Genomic DNA, 23,720 nt, shown 5'->3' with positions numbered 1-23,720 from the left:
GACAATGCCGCCTTGCATAGAGAAGTTGTTTGAGGAAAACAAAGATGTCATGCCCGAGGAGTTGCCTAAGCACTTGCCGTCTAGGCGAGAGGTGGATCACAAGATGGATTTAGAATTAGGGGCTAAGCCTCCCGCATTTGCCTCATATCATATGGCGCCGCCCGAGCTAGAGGAGCTCAGGAAACAATTGAAAGAGCTGCTAGATGTTGGTCACATTTGCCCATCAAAGGCACCTTTCGGTGCACCAATATTATTCCAGAAGAAGAAGGATGGATCGTTGCGCTTGTGCATAGACTACCGAGCACTTAATAAGGTCACAGTGAAGAATAAGTACCCGATCTCACTCATTGCTGACTTATTCGATAGACTTGGGCAAAACCAAGTACTTTACCAAGGTGGATCTTCGCAAGAGCTACTACCAGGTTCGCATTGCATAAGGGGATGAGCCGATGTGTGACGAGATATGGATCCTTTGAGTGGTTGGTGATGACCTTCGGCTTAACCAATGCACCGGCCATATTTTGCACCCTTATGAACAAGATTTTACATCCCTACCTTGATCAGTTCGTGGTAGTCTACCTAGACGACATGGTCATTGATAGCAACACCTTGGAGGAGAACATGGAGCACTTAAGGAAGGTTTTCCAAGTCTTGCGGGAGAACGAGCTATACATCAAGAGGGAGAAATGCGAGTTTGCACAATCAAAGGTGCACTTCTTAGGCCATGTTATTAGCAATGGCGAGCTACGCATGGACGAGGCTAAGGTACGTGCTATCCAGGAGTGGGAGGCACCTATAAAGGTAACTGAGTTGAGATCCTTCCTTGGCCTTGTTAACTACTATCGTCGGTTCATCTGTGGCTACTCAGCAAAGGCCGCACCATTGACTGAGTTGCTAAAGAAGAACAAGCCATGGGTTTGGACGGAGCATTGTCAAAGGGCGTTTGAAGACCTCAAGGCAGCTATAACAGAGGAGCCAGTCTTGGCATTACCTGACTTTGCCAAGACATTTGAGGTGCATACATATTCCTCAGATTTTGCCATTGGGGGCGTCTTGATGCAGGATAAGCATCCCATATCATTTGAGAGCCACAAGTTAAATAAGACGGAGTGGCGCTACACGGTGCAAGAGAAGGAGATGACGGCCATTGTGCATTGCCTTCGTACATGGCGACATTATTTGCTCGGGTCGAGGTTCGTGGTCAAGACCGACAATGTAGCTACTAGTTACTTTCAGACGCAGAAGAAGCTCGCACCAAAACAGGCTAGGTGGCATGATTTCTTGGCCGAATTTGATTATGTGCTGGAGTATAAGCTGAGCAAAGGTAACGTTGTAGCCGATGCCTTGACCCAGAAAGCCGAGCTTGCTGCAATCACTTCAACAAGATGGGACATTCGTGAGGCTATAAAAGAAGGCATGCAGCATGATCCAGCAGCCAAACAACTTATCAAGTTAGCCAACCAGGGCAATACGAGATGTTTTTGGGTCGAAGACAGTATACTGCTTACCACAGGTCAGCGGGTCTATGTGCCCAAGTTTGGAGACATTAGACGGCGCATCATAAGGGAGAGTCATGACACAATGTGGGCTGGCCATCCAGGCCAACGTCGCACTAGGGCCTTGGTTGAGTCAGTCTACTATTGACCACACATGCGAGATGACATAGAGTGTTATGTGCAAACTTGTCTTGTCTGTCAACAAGACAAGGTTGAGAAAAAAAAACCGGAGGACTTTTGGAGCCACTACTAGTTGCAGAACGTCCATGGGAGAGCATGAATATGGGCTTTATCACTTGCCTACCGAAGTCCGACTGTTATGGTACTATTTTGGTGGTGGTGGATAGATTTTTCAAATATGCCACCTCCATGCCCGCCTCACCAGGTTGCATTGCCAAGGAACCCGCCAAACTATTCTTTATGAAAATGGTGAAATATTGGGGCTTACCAAAGCATATTATCAGTGATCGAGACCCTCGTTTTACTGGAAACTTTTGGAGAGAGTTATTCGACATACTTGGTACGGAACTGCACATTTTCACTAGCTTCCACCCACAGACGGATGGACAAACGGAACGGGTCAATGCCTTACTAGAATGCTACTTGAGGCATTATGTAAGAGCGTATCAAAAAGATTGGGCAAGTCTCCTAGACATCGCCCAATTCTCTTATAACTTGCAGCAGAGTGAGTCCACGGGGCTGACACCATTTGAGCTAGCCATAGGCCAACAACCACAAACTCCACATTCATTACCAGCCGCGTTCGAGGGAAAGAGTTTGGGGGCTTATCATATGGCCAAAGGATGTGAGGATCAACTTGACACTGCTAAGTCCTACTTGCATAGGGCAGCTAAGAAGATGAAAAAGTTTGCGGACCGTAAGCGGCGGTGTACGGACTATAGAGTTGGGGACATGGTCATGGTGAAGTTTAATCCAAGACAGTTTAAGGCACTACGGGGCATGCATCAGAATCTGATTCGCAAGTATGAGGGGCCATTTAAGATAGTCGCCAAGGTAGGCAAGATCTCATACAAGCTTGACATGGCATCATATCTTAAGATCTACCTTGTCTTCCATGTCAGCATGCTTAAGCCATATCATGAAGAAAAGGATGATCCGAGTAGGGGCCAATCAAGTCGAGCGCCTATGACTATCACCTCCTCGCATGATAGGGAGATTGAGGCCATCATGGATTACCAGGCCAGGCGAAAATAAGGGCAAAAAGCCACCGCTATGTTCCTCGTCCATTGGAAGGGACAATCACCGGAGGAGGCCACATGGGAACGATATGAAGACTTATGGCAATTCAAAGATAAGATCCGAGAGTTTATGCAGCAGCATTGCGCCGCGGTTGTCGCAACATTAGGTGGGGGAGAGTGTGATGACCCGTCATGTCATCATGCAACATAGGTGCCATTTGGCATAAATTAAAGCCGTGTGGAAGCATACATAGGAGGAAGACTAACATTTGTGAGAAGATTCTAGAAAAATATGGACATTTTCTATGGAAGACCCAAGATCCCTATGGATTTGTTAGGAAAGTCCTTGGAATCTTCTAGGCTTGTAGAGAATTCTAGAGAAAGCCTTTATCTTTTAAATATTTAGGACTTGTGTAACAATTAATATATACACACTAGCCCCTAGGAGACTAGTATATAAAGAGGGCTATTCATTTGTAATTCACCAAGCAAACAATTCAAGTTCTCTCTAATACAATGCTCCTTTAACAATTCTCTTGTGTTCTTTCTACCATTCTCTTAGTGATCTTGAGTGTAGTAAGGTTGACTTGGCATACCAAGAACGTGAGCAAGTTGTGCAAGATCGTGAACGAGTTGTCAAGTGTCGCACGTGTACTTAGTTAACAACTAAGGGTGTGTCATTTTTATCTATCCATGCTTTTTTCTTTTTCGTTGCTATAGCTGTATCACCTTTGTCATTTTCTTATATTTTCCTTTGGTCAGCAGGCTTCCTCTTTTCCTTTTTCTTATTTCCTTTTCATCTTTTCCTTTTTCTTCTTCTATTTTACTTCTTATGATAGTGACCTTGGAACAAAGCAAAAGAAAAAAAAGAAAAGAAAAAAAGGAGGCCACCGAGAAAAGAACTCCAAACACTGAAAAATTCTTAAAATTAGACACAACTTTAACCAATTTGAGTTTCCATCTTTTAAGTTCAAAAAGCTTTAATCTTTTTGGAAACTTTGACTTGAGATCAAATTGACAATCTATTTCTAACTTCTTTAGTTTATTAGATTCAAAATTTTGTGATTTTTGATGTTCTATACGATTTTAAAATTGTTGTTTTTAAATCATAATAAGCATATTGTACCCATTAAATAACTTGAATTTAGTAAGATTTATTTTTCAAGAAATTCGATTATAATCATAATGTAATTGTTTGAATTTAATCGTATTTTGTTCCGGACAATCATAAGCATTTGCAAACTTAATATTTCTCATATGAAGATACAATACTAATTATCTGAATAGATTATTCTATTTACTAAATAAAATACACGCACGCAATCGCTCAATTTTGAAACAAAAATGTGGCACAAATATGGGGTTAATTTCACCCATGGTCATCCAACTTATCATTTATTTCATAAAAGTTACTTATCTATTTTTCATCACTTAAAAGTCACTTAACTTTACATTTGTATCTTAAAAGTCATTCTAGTTCAAAACCTATAAAATATCCAATAAAAAATATGACATGCTATTACATTTAATTAAAAAATTTAACAATAATACCACATAAGCTTAAATAGACCATATCTAAGTTAGACCCATTTCTTCCTCAACCCGATTTCGGTCGGTTTTTAAAAAAATAAATTTCGCGGGATTCTAAAATAATTTCCCGCCTTTTTGTGAAAATAGATTCTTATTAGCTTGTTGTTCTTGTCTGTAAGTGGTACATTTATATGTTATGTGAGATTGAGGTCTGTCGGTTTTCCAAACTATTTTAATTTTTAATTTTTTTTTACGAAACCGACCGACTTAGGTCGGTTTTTTTGGCGCAAATATGCAGGAAACTATTTTAGAATCCCTCAAGATTTATGTTTTAAGAAACCGACTGAAATCGGTCAGTTTTTCATATAAAATAAATTAAAACTAATATTCAAAAAATCGAACGAAATCGGGCTGAGGAAGAAATGGGTCTAGCTTAGATATGGTCTATTTAAGCTTATGTGGCATTATTTTTAGATTTTTTAATTAAATGTATCGCCATGTCATATTTTTTATTGGATATTTTATAGGTTTTGAACTAGAATGATTTTTAAGTTGCAAACGTAAACTTGAGTGATTTTAAGTGATGAAAAATAGATAAATAACTTTTATGAAATAAATGATAAGTTGGATCACCTCCGATGAAATTAACCCCACAAATATGTTCCTTTTAGGATGAATTTTTCACCTGGAGCGCGCTATGTGATAGAATACCTACATATGAGAAAGTTTTCAGGTTTGGCTATAATTTAGAAGCAAAGTGCTACTGTTGCCCTTCACCATCAGCAAAACATGCTTCAGTGAGGGCCTTCCTAATTTCAGTTCGGGGGTGTTCATGATTCGGTTTTGGTAGGTTTTTTTCTAAAAAGAAACCAAATCAAGTAAGTTGATTTTTCAAATATTGGAACCAAACCAAATCAAACCAATTAAGTCGGTTTTTTATCGATTCGATTTTTGTCGGTTTTTCGATTTTTTCGATTATTTATCGTTTTTTTTCTTAAATATGAGACACACTACCAAATGCATATTCCGGCGACCACATTTTTAACGTAACACTATCAAATTAATTGCTCTTTGAGAAATCTATCATTTACCAAGATATATTGATGATAATTGAATCAAATAGTAATGAATAATTTAAGTACTCAATTAAAAATTGATTATTTTTAACATGAAATAAATTTTTGTACTTAGCAAAAGAAAACTATCAATCAAATTAGAATGTAAAGGCAAAGAACTAGATTAATATAATAGCAAAGGACTAGACTAAAAATACAAATGACTAATATGTATCATAAAATTTTATAAACTTCATACATACATACATACATACATACATACATACATACATACATACATACATATATATATATATATATATATATATATATATATATATATATATATAGTGTGTGTGTGTAAGATGTAGATGTAGTGGATAAGCTCTCCGTGTTGGGATAGGCGTTCGGATTTTCACAGCTATTCTAAGAGCAAATAGCTACTTTTATAGTCGGTTTGGTTTGATTTTTTTCCGGTTATTTTTTGATTAAAACCAAACCAAATTTGATCGATTTTTAAAATTCAAAACCAAAACCAAACCACACCCAAAAAGTATCGATTTTTTTGGTCGATTTGGTTTGATTTTTCGGATTTTTATGAACACCCCTATCGAGAAGAAACTAATTTACAGTTAATGATGTCAGTATTTGATAATCTTATGGGTTAGGCAGTTAAGACAAACGTGTATTTAATGTCAGTTTGTGGTGTTATGTACATGTCAATAGTTAAGAAGGTTTCCTCCATTCTCTGGTTCAAAATATATTGAGCAATTGTGCATTTAGGTTGGATGATGCCACCACAAAGGATGTGGTGCAGTGTATGAGATTGTTATTCCCTTAACTAGAGGTCTCGGGTTCACCCTGGGTATGAAAAAATTCTTAATAGGGAGCGTTTCTCCTCGAATGGGGCCCTACGGAGGCGCAAATACGGATATAGCCGAACTCCAATATAGGTACCGAACGCAAGATGAGAAACAAAAAAAAAGTTGAATTATGCCACTTTACACTATATAATCAAGGCTAAGGTTTATGTCCTCCTCCGCATAATTGTTAGTTTTGGAATGGGCATGTTGGAGTCATGCCTAACTCCTCCATTTGGATGGTGGACTTTTGAACCAAAAAAATAAAAAAATAAAGAGCGAAATTGTATCCGCTAAACTTCGTACATTTCTTGCTAAAGTGCTTATGAGTGTAAAGAAATGTTAATGGGGTGTAATTTTTTAATAAAATAAAATCTTTGTTAAATTAATTTAATTTAACTTAAAAAAGGATTGAACTAAATCGATAATATTTTCTTACTCATGCCATTTGGTTAATATGAGGTACATATCAAAACAATGTGGCGCTAAGACCTTCAAATATGTTTTCAATTTTGATCCTTTAAGTTTGTAAAAAATAAATATTTTTTGCCAAGTTAAATATTTAACAAACTATATCGGTTAATGTTGATGAAAGTTATAAAGAAAAAAAAGATATTATTCAAATAGAATATTCAAATTGTTTACTGTGAGAACATGACTTCAACTATTTCTAATATCCTTTTGCATAATTTTAATTTTCTTCAAACAACTCCCATTTCCTTAAAATATATTCTTTTTACCCCAAGAAGAAAAGTAAACTTGTGGTGGACTCACCGGACTAGCAGACTCCACAGAGAAATACACATCAATTCTCGAATCTTAAGTCATATATACAAACCCATCTCTCACTTATTCTGGAAGAAAAGAAATTCTCATCACCTTACCGTGACATTGGCACTTAAATTTCTTAATCAGCAGAACACAGAAAAAAAATACTCAATCTTGATCCCAATTTTCTCAAAATTCACCTCTATTTTTGGGCTTATTCATCAAAAGGGGTTCGAATTTTTGAGGTTTTGGGGTTCATTAAACTTATAAATACATATATAGATATGTTATCAGATCATTTTCAAAACGGGGTGGAGAAGGCGAAGCTGATGTGGTCACGGATTCCGGCGACGGCAGAGGAGGAGGAGGAGGAGGAGGAGGAGACAGACGGCGGCGAGGTAGGTCCATCATCAACAAAGGGCAATGGAAGCACTGTGGAAAGTCTTGATTATGAAGTTGTTGAAAATTATGCTTATAGGGAAGAACAGGTACTGGATCCTTTTGGTAAAGCTCAATTCTTAATCCTTTTTGTTTAACTAGCTATATATTACTTATTAAAAAGGATTCAAGTTATATGCACCGTAAGTATAAAGTTTTTTTTAGCTATCACTATTTTGTAGCCTGTTATAGCAGGTTAGTTACTTTTAGTGTTACCAAGTTACCAGTAATGCTTATCTTAGAGATTTACCTTTTATTACCTTTTGAATTACGTCAGTTAGTGCATAGAACTTAAACTCTTAAAAAGAAGTACTAGCACTGTATTAGGAAAATGTGATACTATCTGAATAGACAATTACATAAAAGCTCAGTTCTTGCTCTAAATATACTTGCTTTGTAATGGTATTATATATATATATATCAGAAAAGAGATATAAAATGGTTAGTTGATTTATATTAGGAAAATAAGATATCTGAAGTTTTGATTGATGTGTGTTATATGGACAGGCTAAAAGAGGAAAGCTTTATATGGGATATGCTGTTGTGGTGAAATGGTTCTTGGCGTTACTAATTGGAATTGGTGAGATTCGGTGTCAGCTTAATCTATGGTCATTTCTCTTTATACCCTATAGGAACAGATTTTCTATGGTATGTTCTTATCCCTGGTACCCCATTTGCCTCTAAGCGATAATTTTGGAGTTAGGTGAATGTTTTTGCTTCACATGGAAATGCTGGAAGGATGGATATTTATGATAACAATTTTCCTCGCTGTGAGTAGTTCTAATAGGATTGTATTGGCGAGAGCACCTTTTTGCTGTTTTTTCCCTCTATTTGGAAAGAGAGCATCAATATCTTATGCCCGTTGCCAGAAAAAAGCTCATTTTTTCCGCCACGGGATAAGACGTATGGAGGATCATAATATTGGCATGAGATGAGTTTAAATGGAGTAACATGGTCAGTGAGGATTCATATAGCTGACCCCAACTTCTTTGCGACGGAGGCGTAGTAGTAGTAGTAGTAGTTGTTGTTGTTGTTGTATAAGACATTTGGAGGATCTTATTTTACCTGATTCTAGATTGCATCTAAGCAGTTCCTTCTAATGGTTGGGTCCTTGATAGTTATGCGATATTATAAAAATCAATGGATGGAGATTAGAGTCGAGAAGAACAAATACATTTCCAGAATCACATGTGTCATTTGAACTATTTTGATTTGTTGTTGACTCCTATACGTTGCATGTAAATAGCTTGACATATAATTGATGACCTACTTAGCTGTAACATTATAGGAGGAAGGAGATGTTCTTTCTTATACTTGCTTATATCCTCAGCAATAGAGAACTGGCAATCTTGAAAATGCATCTTGTATCAATCTTTGCATGCCCTGAATAGAATGGAACATATAAATGGAGAAGGAGGATTCATATAGCTGAATCGAACTAATTTGGATTGTGGAGTTAGTCTTTTCCCGGTTGACGTTATTAGATATAAATCTGAAGCTAGGAAAATCTTTTCCCTTGTTTTCTGTTTCTGTTTTGGGAGCTTCAACTAGCTCTTTCATTCTAGGATAAGGTATCATTATATAGATAAGATCTTTTAACACTAAGAAACTGAAAAATTAAAGTTTCTTCTTTTGCTCTGATTTGCCTCTACTCGGTCATAAATAAATCCCAAAAAATCATAGTCTTTCATGTTATTGTAAAGGAATATCTTAATAATCAATTAATTACTGTACCAGGGTCCAGGGCTAGCTTATTGTCTCGTGTTTAAAGACGGACACTGAATTTTTCTGATGTTTGCAACTACTTGTAAATAGCGTGGATAATTATTGTGATAGTCCGAAGAATCTCAGAAAAAATGATTGTATACAAGCCGTTAAGGTAATAACTTGATTTCAGTGAATGAGATTAAATTGATTAAGCCCATTTAGGCCGTTCCATTTGGTGAATAGTGCTTCATAATTTAGTAACTATTGAACAGGTACTTTTGACCAGAAAAATTTGTCAACTTTTTCTCAGAAAATTTTAGAAGTCCAAATGTAGTGTGCATTATCCTTGACTTAGGAATTTTGTTGTAAAACTCTGAAACTATATGAGAATCATTTTTGAGCATATAGGAGCTTTAGAAAATGAACTTGTCAGTCCCCCTTTTGCCAAATTATATATATTCTAGCTTAACTTGGAGCTTTATCACAGTTTAGTATCTCAGAAGTAATGGTTTTCTCTCTCTCTCTCTCTCTCTCTCTCTCTCTCTCTGAGTAGGAAAAGTGTTTGGTGAACCATGAGTTTAAGTCATAATCATGAGAAAATCTAGTGACTTGTATTTTAGAGGGTTGCACACATTTTCAATGGAAATCAGGAGGAATTGGATGTGAATTGTTCATATTCCGCCCTCCTTCTTGGTCGAATTCAATTTGCTAAATTTGTTTGCTCATTTTATCATACAATACCTTCTTGTTGGGTTCCAGTTTATATGTTTAAACAGTGAAATGGTTGAGTTGTGAGAATTAATAACACAACGCGGAGAGCAAAACATTATTTCCATTTTGCTCTAGCAATCTTATTCTCTTTAATATATGCGTTTCAAATAGCTTTAGGCCTAATGATTGCTTTCTCATGAACTGAGTCATGTTCATTGTCTCCCAGGCACAGGACTTGCTGCTGTTTTCATAAATCTTTCTGTTGAAAATTTTGCGGGATGGAAGTTCTCATTGACATTTCAAATTATTCAGAAGTCATATTTTGCTGGATGTCTGGTGTATATTTTGATCAACTTGGTTCTAGTATTATCTTCTGTATATATTATCACTCACTTCGCACCAGCAGCGTCAGGATCAGGGATTCCTGAAATAAAGGGTTATCTAAACGGTATGCTTGTACTTTCTGATATTGGTTGTTGAATCTCTGGTGGATTCTTCTGGGTTGCTCATTTTGGCCTGTATATGTAGGAATTGACACACATGGTATCCTTCTTTTCAGAACTTTGATTGGAAAGGTATGATTGCACATCTAAGCTTTGTTGTGGATCCTGTCACTCTAAATCAGATAATTTGTTGTTATTCTTATTCGGTCTTTTAGATTTTTGGAAGCATAGGTTCAGTGGGAGGTGGTCTTGCCCTTGGCAAAGAAGGGCCGCTTGTACATATTGGTGCCTGTATTGCTTCTTTGCTTGGACAAGTGAGTATACAGTATCTAACTTTACTCGTATTTTTTTTTTCTATGACTGCATTTAACTTTTTGATTTTTAAGAATCCAAATTTTATCTTATATTCTTTTTAGTTTTGGAAACACAATATCTATTGCTGACTCAGTGTTCTGTTTCTTTTTACCTGTCGTTTGAGTTAAAGATGTGATACTTGCTCTGTATTGGCGGTCATCTGAAATATGTTCAGTGTGTACCTCCAAATGTTATGCTTGCTGAATGCTCATGTATTTTTCTGTAATTACAGGGCGGATCCACAAAATATCACCTGCGGTCAAGGTGGCTCCAAGTTTTTAGCAGTGAACGGGATCGTCGTGATTTGGTGAGTGACTAATGCCCTTTATGTTAATTGAGATAGAATACCTCTTCCCATTTCTACCTGGAGGAATATTGTCTACCAGTTACCATCTCAAAAGACAAAATATCGTCTACCAGTTTTCCCCAAGGAGCTCTTTGGATATTTTCCAGCTTTTTAGGTCCTATACTTTTTTAGTTTCTAAGAAGTGCCAAGTGCCATTGAGGGTCTCCAATACTTGCTCAATTTTTGTAGTTTGACTGTTTGAGGCCCAGTGTTCTAAAAAGCGGAAAGCGCAAAAAGCGACAAGGTTCCAGGGGATTGAAGCAAAAAGGGAAACTGAGACTCACGCATCTTTGAAGTGAACTGCACAATTCACAACATTTAAAAAATACCAAACATATATGGATTAATTAGTACTACAATGATCAAAATGAAATTAACTAATTTCAATATCTGATGTACAATAATGCCAATATTAATCCAACTTCTCAAAGTTGGGATTTGAAGAACCGGCTGCGTCCTATTGTGATTGCTTTGCGTGTCATTGATTGAAGCTCATACTTCTATGAAACGCATGTCTTCATAAATGAAGCAATAACCCCTCACTTCGCATCGCTTCATCGCTTTAAGTGGAAACAACAGCTTTTAATAACACTACTTCGAGCATTGTTTTTACTCTTCCCTGGTTGGTCATTTTTCTTTCATTTAAATGTTGAGGCACTGGAGCTGTATTGCTTGTCTTGACAGTTGAATAAGTGGAACCGAGAGATTTGAACCGCTGGTTAATAGCTTTTTGCTAGTGCAGCATCTCCCTTTTTATGCTACTTTTTTACCATTTAAAAAGAATTCTAGAAAATGATGTCTTTACAATTGTCCTAAGAAGAGTGTGGAGAGTGGTTCTTGCTCATAGAAACTTTTCTGCATCCGGTGTATGAGAAAGTTTTATTAATTTAACTCTTGTTGCCAAATTAAACAATTTAAAAAGTTATTTTTCTGTGGTAGTAAATAATTTTAAAAAGTTATTTTTCGGGTTATAATTTAACATTCCTTTTTATGGGTTGTGGTTAACATTCATCTCATTTTTCTTTATATGTTTTCCTTAATATTTGAAATTTCCTTAGATATTCGGTTAGCTTAACCATGGAAAAATTGAATGTAAAAGGATTACACGTGTCATGCATTTAGCTACACTAGGTGCAAATAGTGTTTTTTCTAAATCATGTTTATTACAAGTGGTTCATGTAGAGTATAGTGGATATAGAAGTTGGAGAAGTTAACATATTACAAATGACATGAGATGCATCATGTGCAATTCGATGTGTGTATTATGGTCCACTGGTAATTCAACCTGAGTAAAGGGAGTCAATAAAGTAGTACATGTGCAATGGTGGTACTTCCTAAATTGTGGGACTCTTGGTTCTAGAAGCAAAATAGTATGCAGTGAAGTAATAAGTCTAATAACGGGAAGACAGTTGGAAAAATCATGCAGTGGAGTATTTAGAGTTAAAAAATAACCTAGATACAATATTTTGCTGCTAAAACAATTCAGAGGTGGATTATCACCTTCTTGTGTGTAAATAAAGTTGGGATTTTGCACAATTATCCTTTGTTTTAAGCTTCCAGATTTATATACTTATAAAAAGTAAGGACATGTCTTTATTATGAGTATAACAGCTCTTTTTTCATTTTTCTTGGTTGTTGCAATAATAATTATGCAATTTAATTTTGGATCCTGATTATATGCATTGACAATGTAAATAATTTTACACATCATTGTGGTTTAACTTGTTGTATCAGGTTGCTTACCGTCTTTTCCAGCTTTCAACCTACATGACTGAAATCAATTTTTTATTAACCTGATAGTGTAAAAACTAAACTAATGTTATTTAGTGGTTCCCTCTTGTACATGACATGCTCTTCTTTAATTATTTGAAGTTGGTAAGAATCTACAAGAATCTTGCTACGATCTCTGAACTTGTAAATATAAAATCAATCCATATGATTGTGATAAGGATCTGTGCGAGTGAGCGCCTATACTTTCAGAGTGAGGTCTCAGGTTTGTTTCTAGGTTCCTTGCTTGTGTTTGTGTTTTTTGAGGTGCGCACAATCTGGCCCAGACGCCACGGGTATCAAAAAAAGAAAAAAGATGAGGATATGTAAGTCTGTAAAAATGATATCAATTTCTCCACTTCTGTGTCACACCCTATTTAAACACTCTCTAGACCCCTCCAAGCTTGATGCAATAATCAACTGAACAATCTAAATCTTTATTTCCTTATTTTTCTACATAAGGTGTCAGCTTCTTGATGAATCTTAGGAAATGCTTTAATAATTTGGAGATGAAAGCTAAGATCTGGTCCTTACAATTCTTATAATGAAAGGGGGTTTTCTCTGCCCTAAGAAATGCTTCCTCCTTTATCTGTTGACTCAGGTGACTTGTGGATGTGCAGCCGGAGTTGCTGCTGCTTTTAGAGCTCCAGTAGGTGGGGTACTATTTGCGCTTGAAGAGGTCACTTCTTGGTAATTCTCATATCTACACTGAGTTTCTTTCATGCACATCTGATGCAATAGATGAAATATTCTCCTTAATGAACAATTTTTACTTGTGTATACTGTATTTCTGACACTGCTAATGAGCAGTATCTAAACCATTAATGTTAAGCTGTTTGCTTTTGTGATTAATTGTCATATAAGCTGGTGGACTGGTTTTTGAATAAGTGCTGTTGGCTTTTGTGATTAATTGTCACATAAGCTGGTGGAGTGGTTTTTGAATAAGTGCTCTTGGCTTTTCACCTTGTACATTTTCTGAATGTGCTGCACTGTACTAGGAGCTATAATTTGTTTGAATTATTTTTTCCTGTCAATCATAGCAATACAATGTTTTTACTTCCACTTGACTAGTTGTTAGCATGTTCGGCATTGTGAATAAATAAATGCTGTCTGATCATTGTTGTTTCATCATTGACCAAAGGTGGAGGAGTCAACTGATGTGGCGGGTCTTCTTTACCTCTGCTATTGTAGCCGTTGTTGTCCGTACAGCAATGGGATGGTGTAAAGATGGAAACTGTGGTCATTTTGGCGCTGGAGGCTTCATTATATGGGACATCTCAGGGTTAGCTTCTGAACTCATTTAGGTCTTCTATACTAACTTCATTTAGCTCTTTTGCATTATATCCTCATTACTTTTTTGACATCTTACAATTCTCTCAGTGGTCAAGAGGACTATTCTTTTGAGGAGTTGTTGCCTATGGCAGTTATTGGAGTTATAGGAGGTCTTCTTGGTATGTAAGACTAACATTAAGATGTTGAGATACCGGAAGAAAATGTTTGGTAAATTAATTTGTCATGCTTTTACTTTTGCAGGAGCGTTGTTCAATCAGCTTACTCTCTATATAACACACTGGCGTAGAAATTATTTGCACAAGAAAGGAAATCGTGTTAAAGTAAGTTTACTTATTAAGATCAGGAATTTCTTGCAGTTGTGTATTCTCACCTTTAAAGATGAGTATACATTAATTTACTAAGCTCGATGAACTAATTTTGTGGTTTCCCACTCTCAGATTATTGAAGCTTGTATCATCTCTGTGATAACGTCAGTCATTTCATTTGGATTGCCTCTTTTTAGAAGATGTACTCCGTGCCCTGAAGCCGATGCTAACTCTGGCATTGAATGTCCGCAAGCACCGGGAATGTTTGGCAATTATGTTAATGTAAGATCCTCTATGACTTATAACTTCTCTTTTATTATATCTTTATTAAAGAATTCAGTCCCTTTTGCTTTGGTTCTCATAGATTTTGATCACTTTTCTAAGCTTGTCACTGTCTATGGTGCATGTGGTTGTCCTTTCTAAATCCTATGCACAACTCTTTAATGCATATAAAGCATGTCAATTGGCTCTTAACGGGTAGGAAGCTGTGACATCTGGAGAAGTACAGTCAACAGTTCCGTTTATGTTTGGCATTGCAGGCACCTTAGTTTCTTACATGAAAGATTTCAGGCTTAGCATTTTATGGACTTAATGAGCTTGTTTTGTAGTGCTTGTGGATACCTGACTATCTTGCTTCTTAACTAATATGTTCTTCTTCTGGATCATTATTGATACTTAAATTCTTTGTCAACACAGGCTGGGTCTTGCTTGGGTGCTCGTATATACAAGTTACTTGTAAAAAGTAGAGAGTAAAATTGTGTTTTGTCTCTGCGACATGGTTCCACAATTCTATTGTCCTCTTTGTTTCAAGTCTATGTTCTTTTAGATAGGTGAAGCATTTATTCCTACCTCCAAGAGAACGGTTCTTGAATCTGTTTAGTGTTTGGACATAATTTGGTTTGAATTTTGAAAAAAAAAAGAGTATTTGACGTTGAAGTTGAAAAAGTGTATCTGCAAAATATTTGCTCTAAGCAATTGAATGTGCATACAAATCTGTTATGCATACCCCATCCAGGACTAGCAGTTGATTTACGACTGTGGTTTGATTAATTATGTGCCGACATTTCTAGTCAAATTCCAGGCTTTGCTGAATTATCTGGAAATGTTTCATTTATCTTTGTGGTATTGGGTTGTGTTGATATTTGCTTCTTTGTTTTTCTTGATATCCAATTTGGCTTTTCTTTGTTGTTGGTGATGCTTTATTTTTGTGAATTTGCAGTTTTACTGTCAGAACAACAAAGAGTACAATGACCTCGCAACCATATTCTTCAACACTCAGGTCTTTAAACAATTTTTGAACCTGCTCTCATTTTAGATAATGCTGTCAAGTTTCCTTTTCGCTGATGGAGCTTTTGTATCATACATATCTGCAGGATGACGCTATAAGAAATTTATTCAGTGCCAAGACAGCTCACGAATTCAGTGCTCAAAGCCTACTGACATTTTTGGTATTGAATAATTGTTATTTTTCTCCCTAGTCCCTTCCCGTTCGTGATCATGCAAGATGATAGCTTCATGAATTTTAGGTGTCGTCCAAACTTTTCCATTTGGATGAAGTGTTACTGCTAATTTTTAGGAAAATCATGTGCTTGAAAATTTAGCAAAATATGATATCAGTATTGAAATCCCTATGGAACTGCTGTTTCTGAAAGTTAACATTGTAAAAGAATTTTGTAATGTTGTCTTGAGTTTAATTCGAAGTATCGGGATGTGAGTTTCTTGTGGGGTGGGATATGATTCTCCATCTGCACTGGAACTTTGCTATTCTTGTGCTCAGGTTGTGTGTTGAGTGAAACGTGATTGAGGCAGGAATCACTTTGTTTAGCGTGCATTTCTGAAATTTTTCTTTTTGTATATTCAAATTTTATGCTTCTCTGCCAACACAGCTTGAGTTCTTGTGCTTAAGAGCACTCTTTTTCTGGTGCCAATTATACAGTTTAGGGAAGAAAGTTATAGCAAAACCTCTTATGTCTTGGTGGGTTACAATTATGCAGGAAACTAATGGTTGGTTTATTGGTCTGTCAGGTTATGTTTTACACCTTGGCAGTGGTGACCTTTGGAACTGCAGTTCCAGCAGGTCAGTTTGTGCCAGGTATCATGATAGGATCAACTTATGGACGTCTTGTTGGCATGTTTGTGGTTAGCTTTTACAGGAAGCTGAATATTGAAGAGGGGACGTAAGTATTTCTTTCTTGTTTACTCCTTCATTTTAGCCATATACATTATCGATTTATCCTCAGGTGAAAACTTCGACATAGGCTTATACCGGAGCACAATTCTTCTTCTTCTTTACCCTTTTTTTGGTTGAAAAAGTAACATCTTCCTACTTCTGATTTCCTCCGAGTATTTAAGTGCATGGTCACTAGAAACTATATTGAATCTCCTTTTTCACTTCTTTTGTAAGGTGAGCTATCACAGTTGACGGAAGCAGATGGTGTTCAAGGAACGGAGCAAGTGTGCTTCTTGATTCTTTAATAGAGAAAATTTAATCGAGAGGAACCATTTTTGGAAGCCCTATAATCATTTCGCTTTGTCTTTTGCGTGGGGTTTGGGGTGGGGTGGGTGGAGATGCGAGAGAAGGGAGGCAACTACTAGGCCTCCCCTCTAGTTTGACAAAATTAGACCTAGTTTTAGAAATCGTTATGAGAAACTCCATTGCAATTTTACCTCCCTCTCTAACAACAACAACAACAACATACCTGGTGCGATCCCACAAGTGGGGTCTGGGGAGGGTAGAGCGTATGCATACCTTACCTTGTGTGAGGTAGAGAGGTTTCTGATAGACCCTCGGCTAAAGAAAAGCGTTTTAAAAGTAGGTTTGAAAAATACAAGAGTAAAGACGCTATGATGAAAATACTGCAGAAAAGAAAAGTATTGGTAGCAAAAATAGTAAGATAACCAAATTAAAGGAAAAAAGAAAATAATATGTAGTACTAAAAATCAAAGAATAAGATAATAATAATAATAATAATAATAATAATAATAATAATAATAATAATAATAATAATAATAATAATAATAATAATAATAATAATAATAAGGAACAAATAAAGGAGAAGAGGGAGCAGATAATGTGCTCTAAACTACAACCATGGCGTCCCTTAGTAAAAGGAGAAATCATTCGACTACCTACTAACCTTCTACCCTAATCCTTGACTTCCATGCTCTCCTACCTAGGGTCATGTCTCCGGTCAGCTGAAGATTTGCCATGTCCGCTCTAATCACCTCTCCGCAATTCTTTTCTACATCTCCTTAGACCTATCATTGTCAACCTCTCGCTCCTCCTCACTGGGGTATTTGTTTTCCTCTTCACATGCCCTCGCTTCCTTCATCTTGTCCACCACAGAGACCACTCGTACCTTGCCCCTTATATCTTCGTTCCTAATCTTATCTCTCCTTACCTGCACATCCATCTAAGCATTCTCATTTCCGTTACTTTCATCTTCTGAACGTGTGAGTTCTTGGCTAGCAACATTCTGCCCCATACAATATAGTTGGTCTAACAACGACTCTGTAGAACTTACCTTTTAATAGCCTGTTTGGCCAAGCTGCAAAAATAAGCTTATTTTGAGAAGTACTTTTTCTCAAAAGTGCTTTTGAAAAAAGCACTTTTGGTGAGAAGCAGTGTTTGGCTAATTTATTTGAAAAGCACTTCTGAACAGCAATTAGTGTTTGGCCAAGCTTTTAAAAACTGTTTCTAAGTGTATTTTTCTCAAATGTGCTTTTCAAAAAGATGCTTTTGGAGAGCTACTTTTTTCTGCTTCTCCAAAACTGCTTCTGCTTCTACACAAAAGCACTTTTTTTCCTCTAAAAGCTTGGCTAATCACTTCAACTTTTGAAAAAAGCATTTTTTTTTTTTTTTGGCTTGGAGAAGCTTGGTAAACAGGCTATAAGTCTAGGTGGCACCTTCTTATCACATAGGATACTAGATGCAAACTTCCATTTCATCCACCCTGTTCCAATACGATGTGTGACATCTTCATCAATCTCCCCATTTTCTTGGATTATTGACCCAAGATACTTGAAGCTTCCTCTCTTGGAGATGACTTGTGTATCAATCCGCACTTCCACATCTGCCTCATGCAGTGCGTCGCTAAATTTGCACTCCAAGTACTCTGTTTAAATTATGTTCAACCTGCAACCTTTAGACTTTAGGGTCTGTTTCCAAACCACTAGTCTAGCGTTAACTCCACCGCGTGTCTTAATGTTGTTAACAAAAATGGAAGTGATTATGCACTGCATCAACTTGACTTGACTAATCCTGTGGATGATCGATGGCAAGATAATATCTTTTTAGTTACAATGGTGGGGTGTTGTGCACTCTTTGTCGCAACTAATGTTTGAGATGCTGTAGTCTATGGTGTTGTCCATTTACTTTTGCATTGTTGTGCAATCTCTAATCAATAAGCAAATTTAGGGTGATATCCTATTGTACCTTTTTGCTTGCTTGCTTGAGAGAGAAAGAGAGTCAACGATTTCTAAAATTTGGGGGATCTCTAGTCAATAAGCAAATCAATGGTTATGCTGATTCTTCAACATTGTCAGTTTAGACTGGCTCGTGTAATTGATGGCAATTAGGCTAAAGTGCCCGATGTAAGTGGTTTGATCTTTCCACCAACTTGATGTCGCTGGATCTGCAAGTCTTGAAATGATTGATTGCATTTTATCAGAATTATTTTAAAAAAATATTATGGATTGAAATAAATTATTTGCCTTATCCCCCAAAAAGGGAGGAACACATAAAGGTGTTTAAAAGCTATAATCTTACCTTATCAAAAATAGTTTTTGTAAAAAGCCTAGGGTGTTTAAAATTTTTGAGCTATTCCACTCTTTACTTTTAGGTTTTAGGTTTGATATGCAGATATTTTCACATGATATTCTTGCACTGGACTATCTCTTTTCTTCTCAATCATCTCTAAAGTCTCCTAAACATTTTTTGTTGAAATTTTAGGTATGCTCTTCTGGGTGCTGCATCTTTTCTTGGAGGTTCTATGCGCATGACTGTATCTCTCTGTGTCATTATGGTCGAGATTACAAATAACTTAAAGCTATTACCTCTAATAATGCTGGTTCTTCTCATCTCAAAGGTGAGTTTTGATGCTGGACAGCTTACAATACTCTCCAGCTGTCTTTCCATTGACATAGGACTAAGGGTCACCCATGTGTAGGCTGTTGGTGATGCTTTTAATGAAGGATTATATGAAGAGCAGGCTAGATTAAGGGCAATCCCATTACTTGAATCTAGACCAAAGTATCAAATGCGTTATGTGACAGCAAAGGAGGCATGTGGGAATCAAAAGGTAAGAGTTTCTTCAGTGCCGTTGTCATGTTCCGGTCCAACTAGCAGATGCTTGTTTCCTTGTTTGTGTGGAAGGTCATCTTTTTCCGGAATTGAACCAAAAACGGTTGTTGGTTTCTTCACCCTTTTCTAGTTGAAGTTATTGAGCTAGGCACTGTTGTTTGATTTGGATGGCTGAAGTCTTACTTCCTTTCTTGTTATTTTATTTCTGCTAAATACAAGTGTAGAAGCAGCTCTGTATCCATGATACTTCAATAATGACCTCTACATTCATGCTGCTGGGAACACCATCTGATTTAACCATGACTAATAATCTGAATGCTTAATACTCTTCTGGCTCACACCTGTGCAGTGGCTGTTCAAATTTTGGCTCACTAATCGCCCCTAATTCCTGCATCTTTTAGGTTGTATACTTCCCTCGGGTAGTGAAGGTTGCAGATGTAGTTTCTATATTGAGGAGCAATAACCACAATGGTTTCCCTGTAAGTTAAGCTTTGTCCCTCTGCAGTGTTTAATGGAAGCTATCTGCTTGTTCGATCATTCTTCTTACTCGTTGAATTTTAGGTTGTTGATAATGCAAGAAGCGGGGAGACACTTGTTATTGGACTTATACTAAGAAGGTGAGAGATAGCGATGATTTTTTCTATTATTAATGCATTATTTGAAGTTACAAAGATTTCTGTGCCAAGATCATAATCAGTAGACTTGAGCAATATATTTATTCTATCTTGTTGATTATGCAGTCATTTACTGGTGCTTCTACAATCAAAAGTTGATTTTCAGCATAGCCCTTTACCCTGTGATTCAAGAGGTGATCTCTTGCCAATCAGGTAACTCAGTTGAACTATTACCAAGGATTGCTTACTGGTGCTTCTTTGTCCACTACATGTAAATTTTACAGATTCTGTATTTCACAGGCACAACCTTAGTGAATTTGTGAAGCCCGTTTCTAGTAAAGGGATATCTCTCCATGATATCCATTTCACCCCAGATGATCTGGAGATGTACATTGATCTTGCCCCATTTTTAAACCCGTCTCCCTACGTGGTCCCAGAAGACATGTCATTAACCAAGGTAATGTAGTCACTTATTCTAATATTTGCTTCTTCTAATGCTTTTTCTTTATTAATTTTCAAGGCATTATTTTGCTAACTGTCGCATGGAATTGGAGACAACATGGCAAAATTAGGTTTAGTTATTTTGAGCCTGAAGGTGTAAGACGAGTTTATTTCACTCATGACTGGGACTAAGTTTAGCCATTGTGAACTTCAAATGATCAAAATGTTTGACATTCTGTTAATGGTACAGGTTTATAATCTTTTTCGTCAACTAGGACTGAGGCACTTACTTGTTGTTCCACGTCCTGCTCGTGTTATTGGCATGATCACTCGAAAAGATCTGATACTTGAGGTACTTTAGCTAGACCTATCTTCATATATACTTAAAAGTGGTTATTTTTTCAGTTCAAACCACGGAGCGGGGTATTAACGTGGAGAGGATAGAGGGGCAGATCCATACTACCCCGAGTTTCAACCCTGTGGGCTAACAGGGGTTGGACCAGCTAACTGAGGATTTCTCGGTTAATTTAAAAAAAAGTGGTTACGGTATTTTTAATTGATGTTAATAGTCCAGACTTTATAATGCAGGATAATGATGATCCGGCGGCCTTGGAGCTCCAATCCACTAGTGTAAGGTCTCTTTCTTTACTCATACTGATGGACATCTCTTCTGTTTTGATTATTATGGATGTGCACCTGATTTTTTCCCAGTTATCCTGTGACAGCTACAACTCAAGTACCTAAAATGTCTAAGCATACTAGTGGATGCAAATAGGTCTTCCATAAAGTAAAGCTGGTTCATAACACAGCACAAAATATGTCTGATGTGTGAGAATATACAGATTTCTGATAGTGCAGAATACCTGAACTTAAATTTTACTCTCCCAAGAGAGTTGGGAAATCAAAATCAAAACAAGTTTCGTTGCCCTTATGTGTTCACCAGTAGAGGGAGGAGTCCCATTTAACCAACAGATTTATTTATTTGAAGTGGTAAAGCCTCGTATCTCCATAAGAGAAGACTGAGGATCAAATCCTTTAGTCTATCTCTAGATTATGGGTCTTTAGTTTAGAGGTAAAGTGACTAGGTTAAGTTAAATGTGAGCTGGACAAACTGAGTTAGGTATGATAACATCATAACCCAACCCAACTGATCCTATTGCTGATAAAATGGGCCAGTTTTGAGATTAGCCCAACATGACAACCTGCCTAACTCATCTAGTATATATTTTTGTGAACAATCACCAGATTTTACTTCAATTGTTTCTTTCATTTGAAGTTACTGATACAATATAAATATTATAATAGGTGCATACTTGTTTTCCTTCAAGTAACTTTAGTAGGTTTTGAATAGATTTGTCTAGAACCAAGAAGAAAAAAATAATAGCAAATATTAAAAGAGAGGGAAAGAGGAAAAAGAAAAACAATGAAATTAGCACCAGAAGCCCAACCCAAAAAACACTTATTCATTTGGGTTTACTTGACCAAAAGACCAGAGGGAAAACTTACGAATGTTACATACTTCCTTTAAAGAAGAAGACTAGTATTTCTCAGGAAAGAAAGGCTGGCAGCTAGCCACCAACCCGAAAACAATCTATAGTATTTCCAGATTAACTGAGTTGCGAGTGATTCAAGCCTCTTTTTTTTTTTTTTTTGATTTTCCTTTGCCAACTTATATTGCGGTATGGTCATTAATGGCTCAGCTCTCTTACCCGTATTAACCTATTTCACTCGCCCAAATTGTCAAATTCTTGCTGGGTTAGCAGATTGCATTAGAAGGGAGTTCACATATTTCATCTTGTACATTTATTATTCTGGTCGGCTTTGGTGGATGTCGCATGTACAGTTATCTTGCAGCATATGCAAGTCATTTTACTTCTGGTTATCAGATTGGTGAACTATATTACATTCTCATACTTGTAAGAAGTTGTCGTAGTAGCTCCGCACAGACCATGCCTGTTGCATAGCCTGTGAATTTTTGTGCTCAATTCTTAAAACTTAGTGCATCTAACAATATATTATCGTGAGTCATTACTGAAGAAATGGGAATAAGGTATCAATCAACCTATGCAAAGTCTAAATCTGCCAGAATTGTTTTTGGATAGAGTTATTGTTCCATCAATGGATTAATAGTAGTTTGTAGTGTTACTCCTCTAAGCTCAAGCAATTTACGCGACTTCTTTTTGGTTACTCAGAGGTACACAAGCTAACAATAGAAGGATCAAGAGGAACGTAGATGCTGGACAACCACTTCTTGATAGTCTTCTTTAAAATGGAATCCCAATGGTAGTGCTGCTGTTTCTGCAGTAAAGTGGAGTTTCCAGCTTCCGCTCTCAAGATTTTGGTTGCAGTAGATCTGATTCTATCTTAAATCTGATCTGTTATTAGATTCTAGGAAATGTATAGTGTATTCATTTCCCCTTGAGTCGTGGGGTTATAGCAACAGATCAATTTTTTGTACTTCTTGCAATTGTGTATGAGAAATTAATTGAAAAGTTGTGCTCCCTTTCACTGAATAATTAGAGAAATAGTTCACTGATACTCTTTCACATAATCTTGGGTTCCAGTGGGTCTCTAGCTGTTCTTGCAGTTGTGCATTTGGATGGCTTTTATTTATTTCTGACATATAGGAAAAGGATAATATTTATTTCTTGTTTACCTTATTTTATTTAAAAAATGTTATGAATTGCTTTTAATTTTCAATTGAAATTAGCATTAAAAGGAAATACCCAAAGGAGCGTTACGTTAATTAACCTTGTGGGCTTAAGTGCTATTAAAAGTCAAATGCTATTGAATTGGGACAGCCTCATTGGGGAAAAATATGTTTGTACCTTGCAGCAACTTATACTCTCTATTCGAAGTGAGGGCTCAAGCTGGATTATCACCTTTCTTTTTGCATCTTTTTATTTTTATTTTTTTATCCCTCCCAAATTAGGAGGATCTATAGTGTTTTTACACTTTTCCTCCAGCGTGACTCGAACCCAGGACTTAAACGGTTGTGGGTCGAGGTGCTTTACCAATTGAGCAAGCCTTACTTGTTCAAACTAAAGAACAAGTTATAGTAGTTGCATCTTTACTCACCAGATTATCCTCT

The 23,720-nt window shown here is 36.7% G+C and overlaps 1 protein-coding gene across 2 annotated transcripts; it reads left to right on the top strand.

The window, feature by feature from the left end:
- Positions 1-6,890: 6,890 nt before the first annotated feature.
- On the top strand, positions 6,891-23,177 carry LOC107829519 (chloride channel protein CLC-d). 2 transcript variants are annotated; one of them, XM_075229586.1, is made up of 23 exons: positions 6,891-7,396; positions 7,854-7,926; positions 9,991-10,212; positions 10,293-10,339; positions 10,423-10,521; positions 10,794-10,868; positions 13,276-13,364; positions 13,816-13,956; positions 14,055-14,125; positions 14,208-14,287; positions 14,405-14,554; positions 15,492-15,551; positions 15,646-15,720; positions 16,298-16,449; positions 19,224-19,359; positions 19,441-19,572; positions 19,976-20,053; positions 20,136-20,191; positions 20,315-20,401; positions 20,489-20,645; positions 20,880-20,981; positions 21,218-21,259; positions 22,822-23,177. In XM_075229586.1, the coding sequence occupies exons 1-23, from the start codon at positions 7,193-7,195 to the stop codon at positions 22,834-22,836; spliced, it is 2,343 nt and encodes a 780-aa protein (XP_075085687.1). In that variant the 5' UTR covers positions 6,891-7,192; the 3' UTR covers positions 22,837-23,177. The 2 variants fall into 2 exon arrangements, with proteins under 2 accessions (XP_075085687.1, XP_016512457.1); XM_016656971.2 differs by having other exon boundaries at positions 21,218-21,264.
- The last annotated feature ends 543 nt before the right edge of the window (positions 23,178-23,720 follow it).

Source organism: Nicotiana tabacum, chromosome 14 (genome assembly GCF_000715075.1).
Source record: "Nicotiana tabacum cultivar K326 chromosome 14, ASM71507v2, whole genome shotgun sequence".
Taxonomy (NCBI): Eukaryota; Viridiplantae; Streptophyta; class Magnoliopsida; order Solanales; family Solanaceae; genus Nicotiana; species Nicotiana tabacum.
The sequence above is the reverse complement of the archived record's forward strand: the minus strand, read 5'-3'. Positions and strand labels throughout refer to the sequence as shown.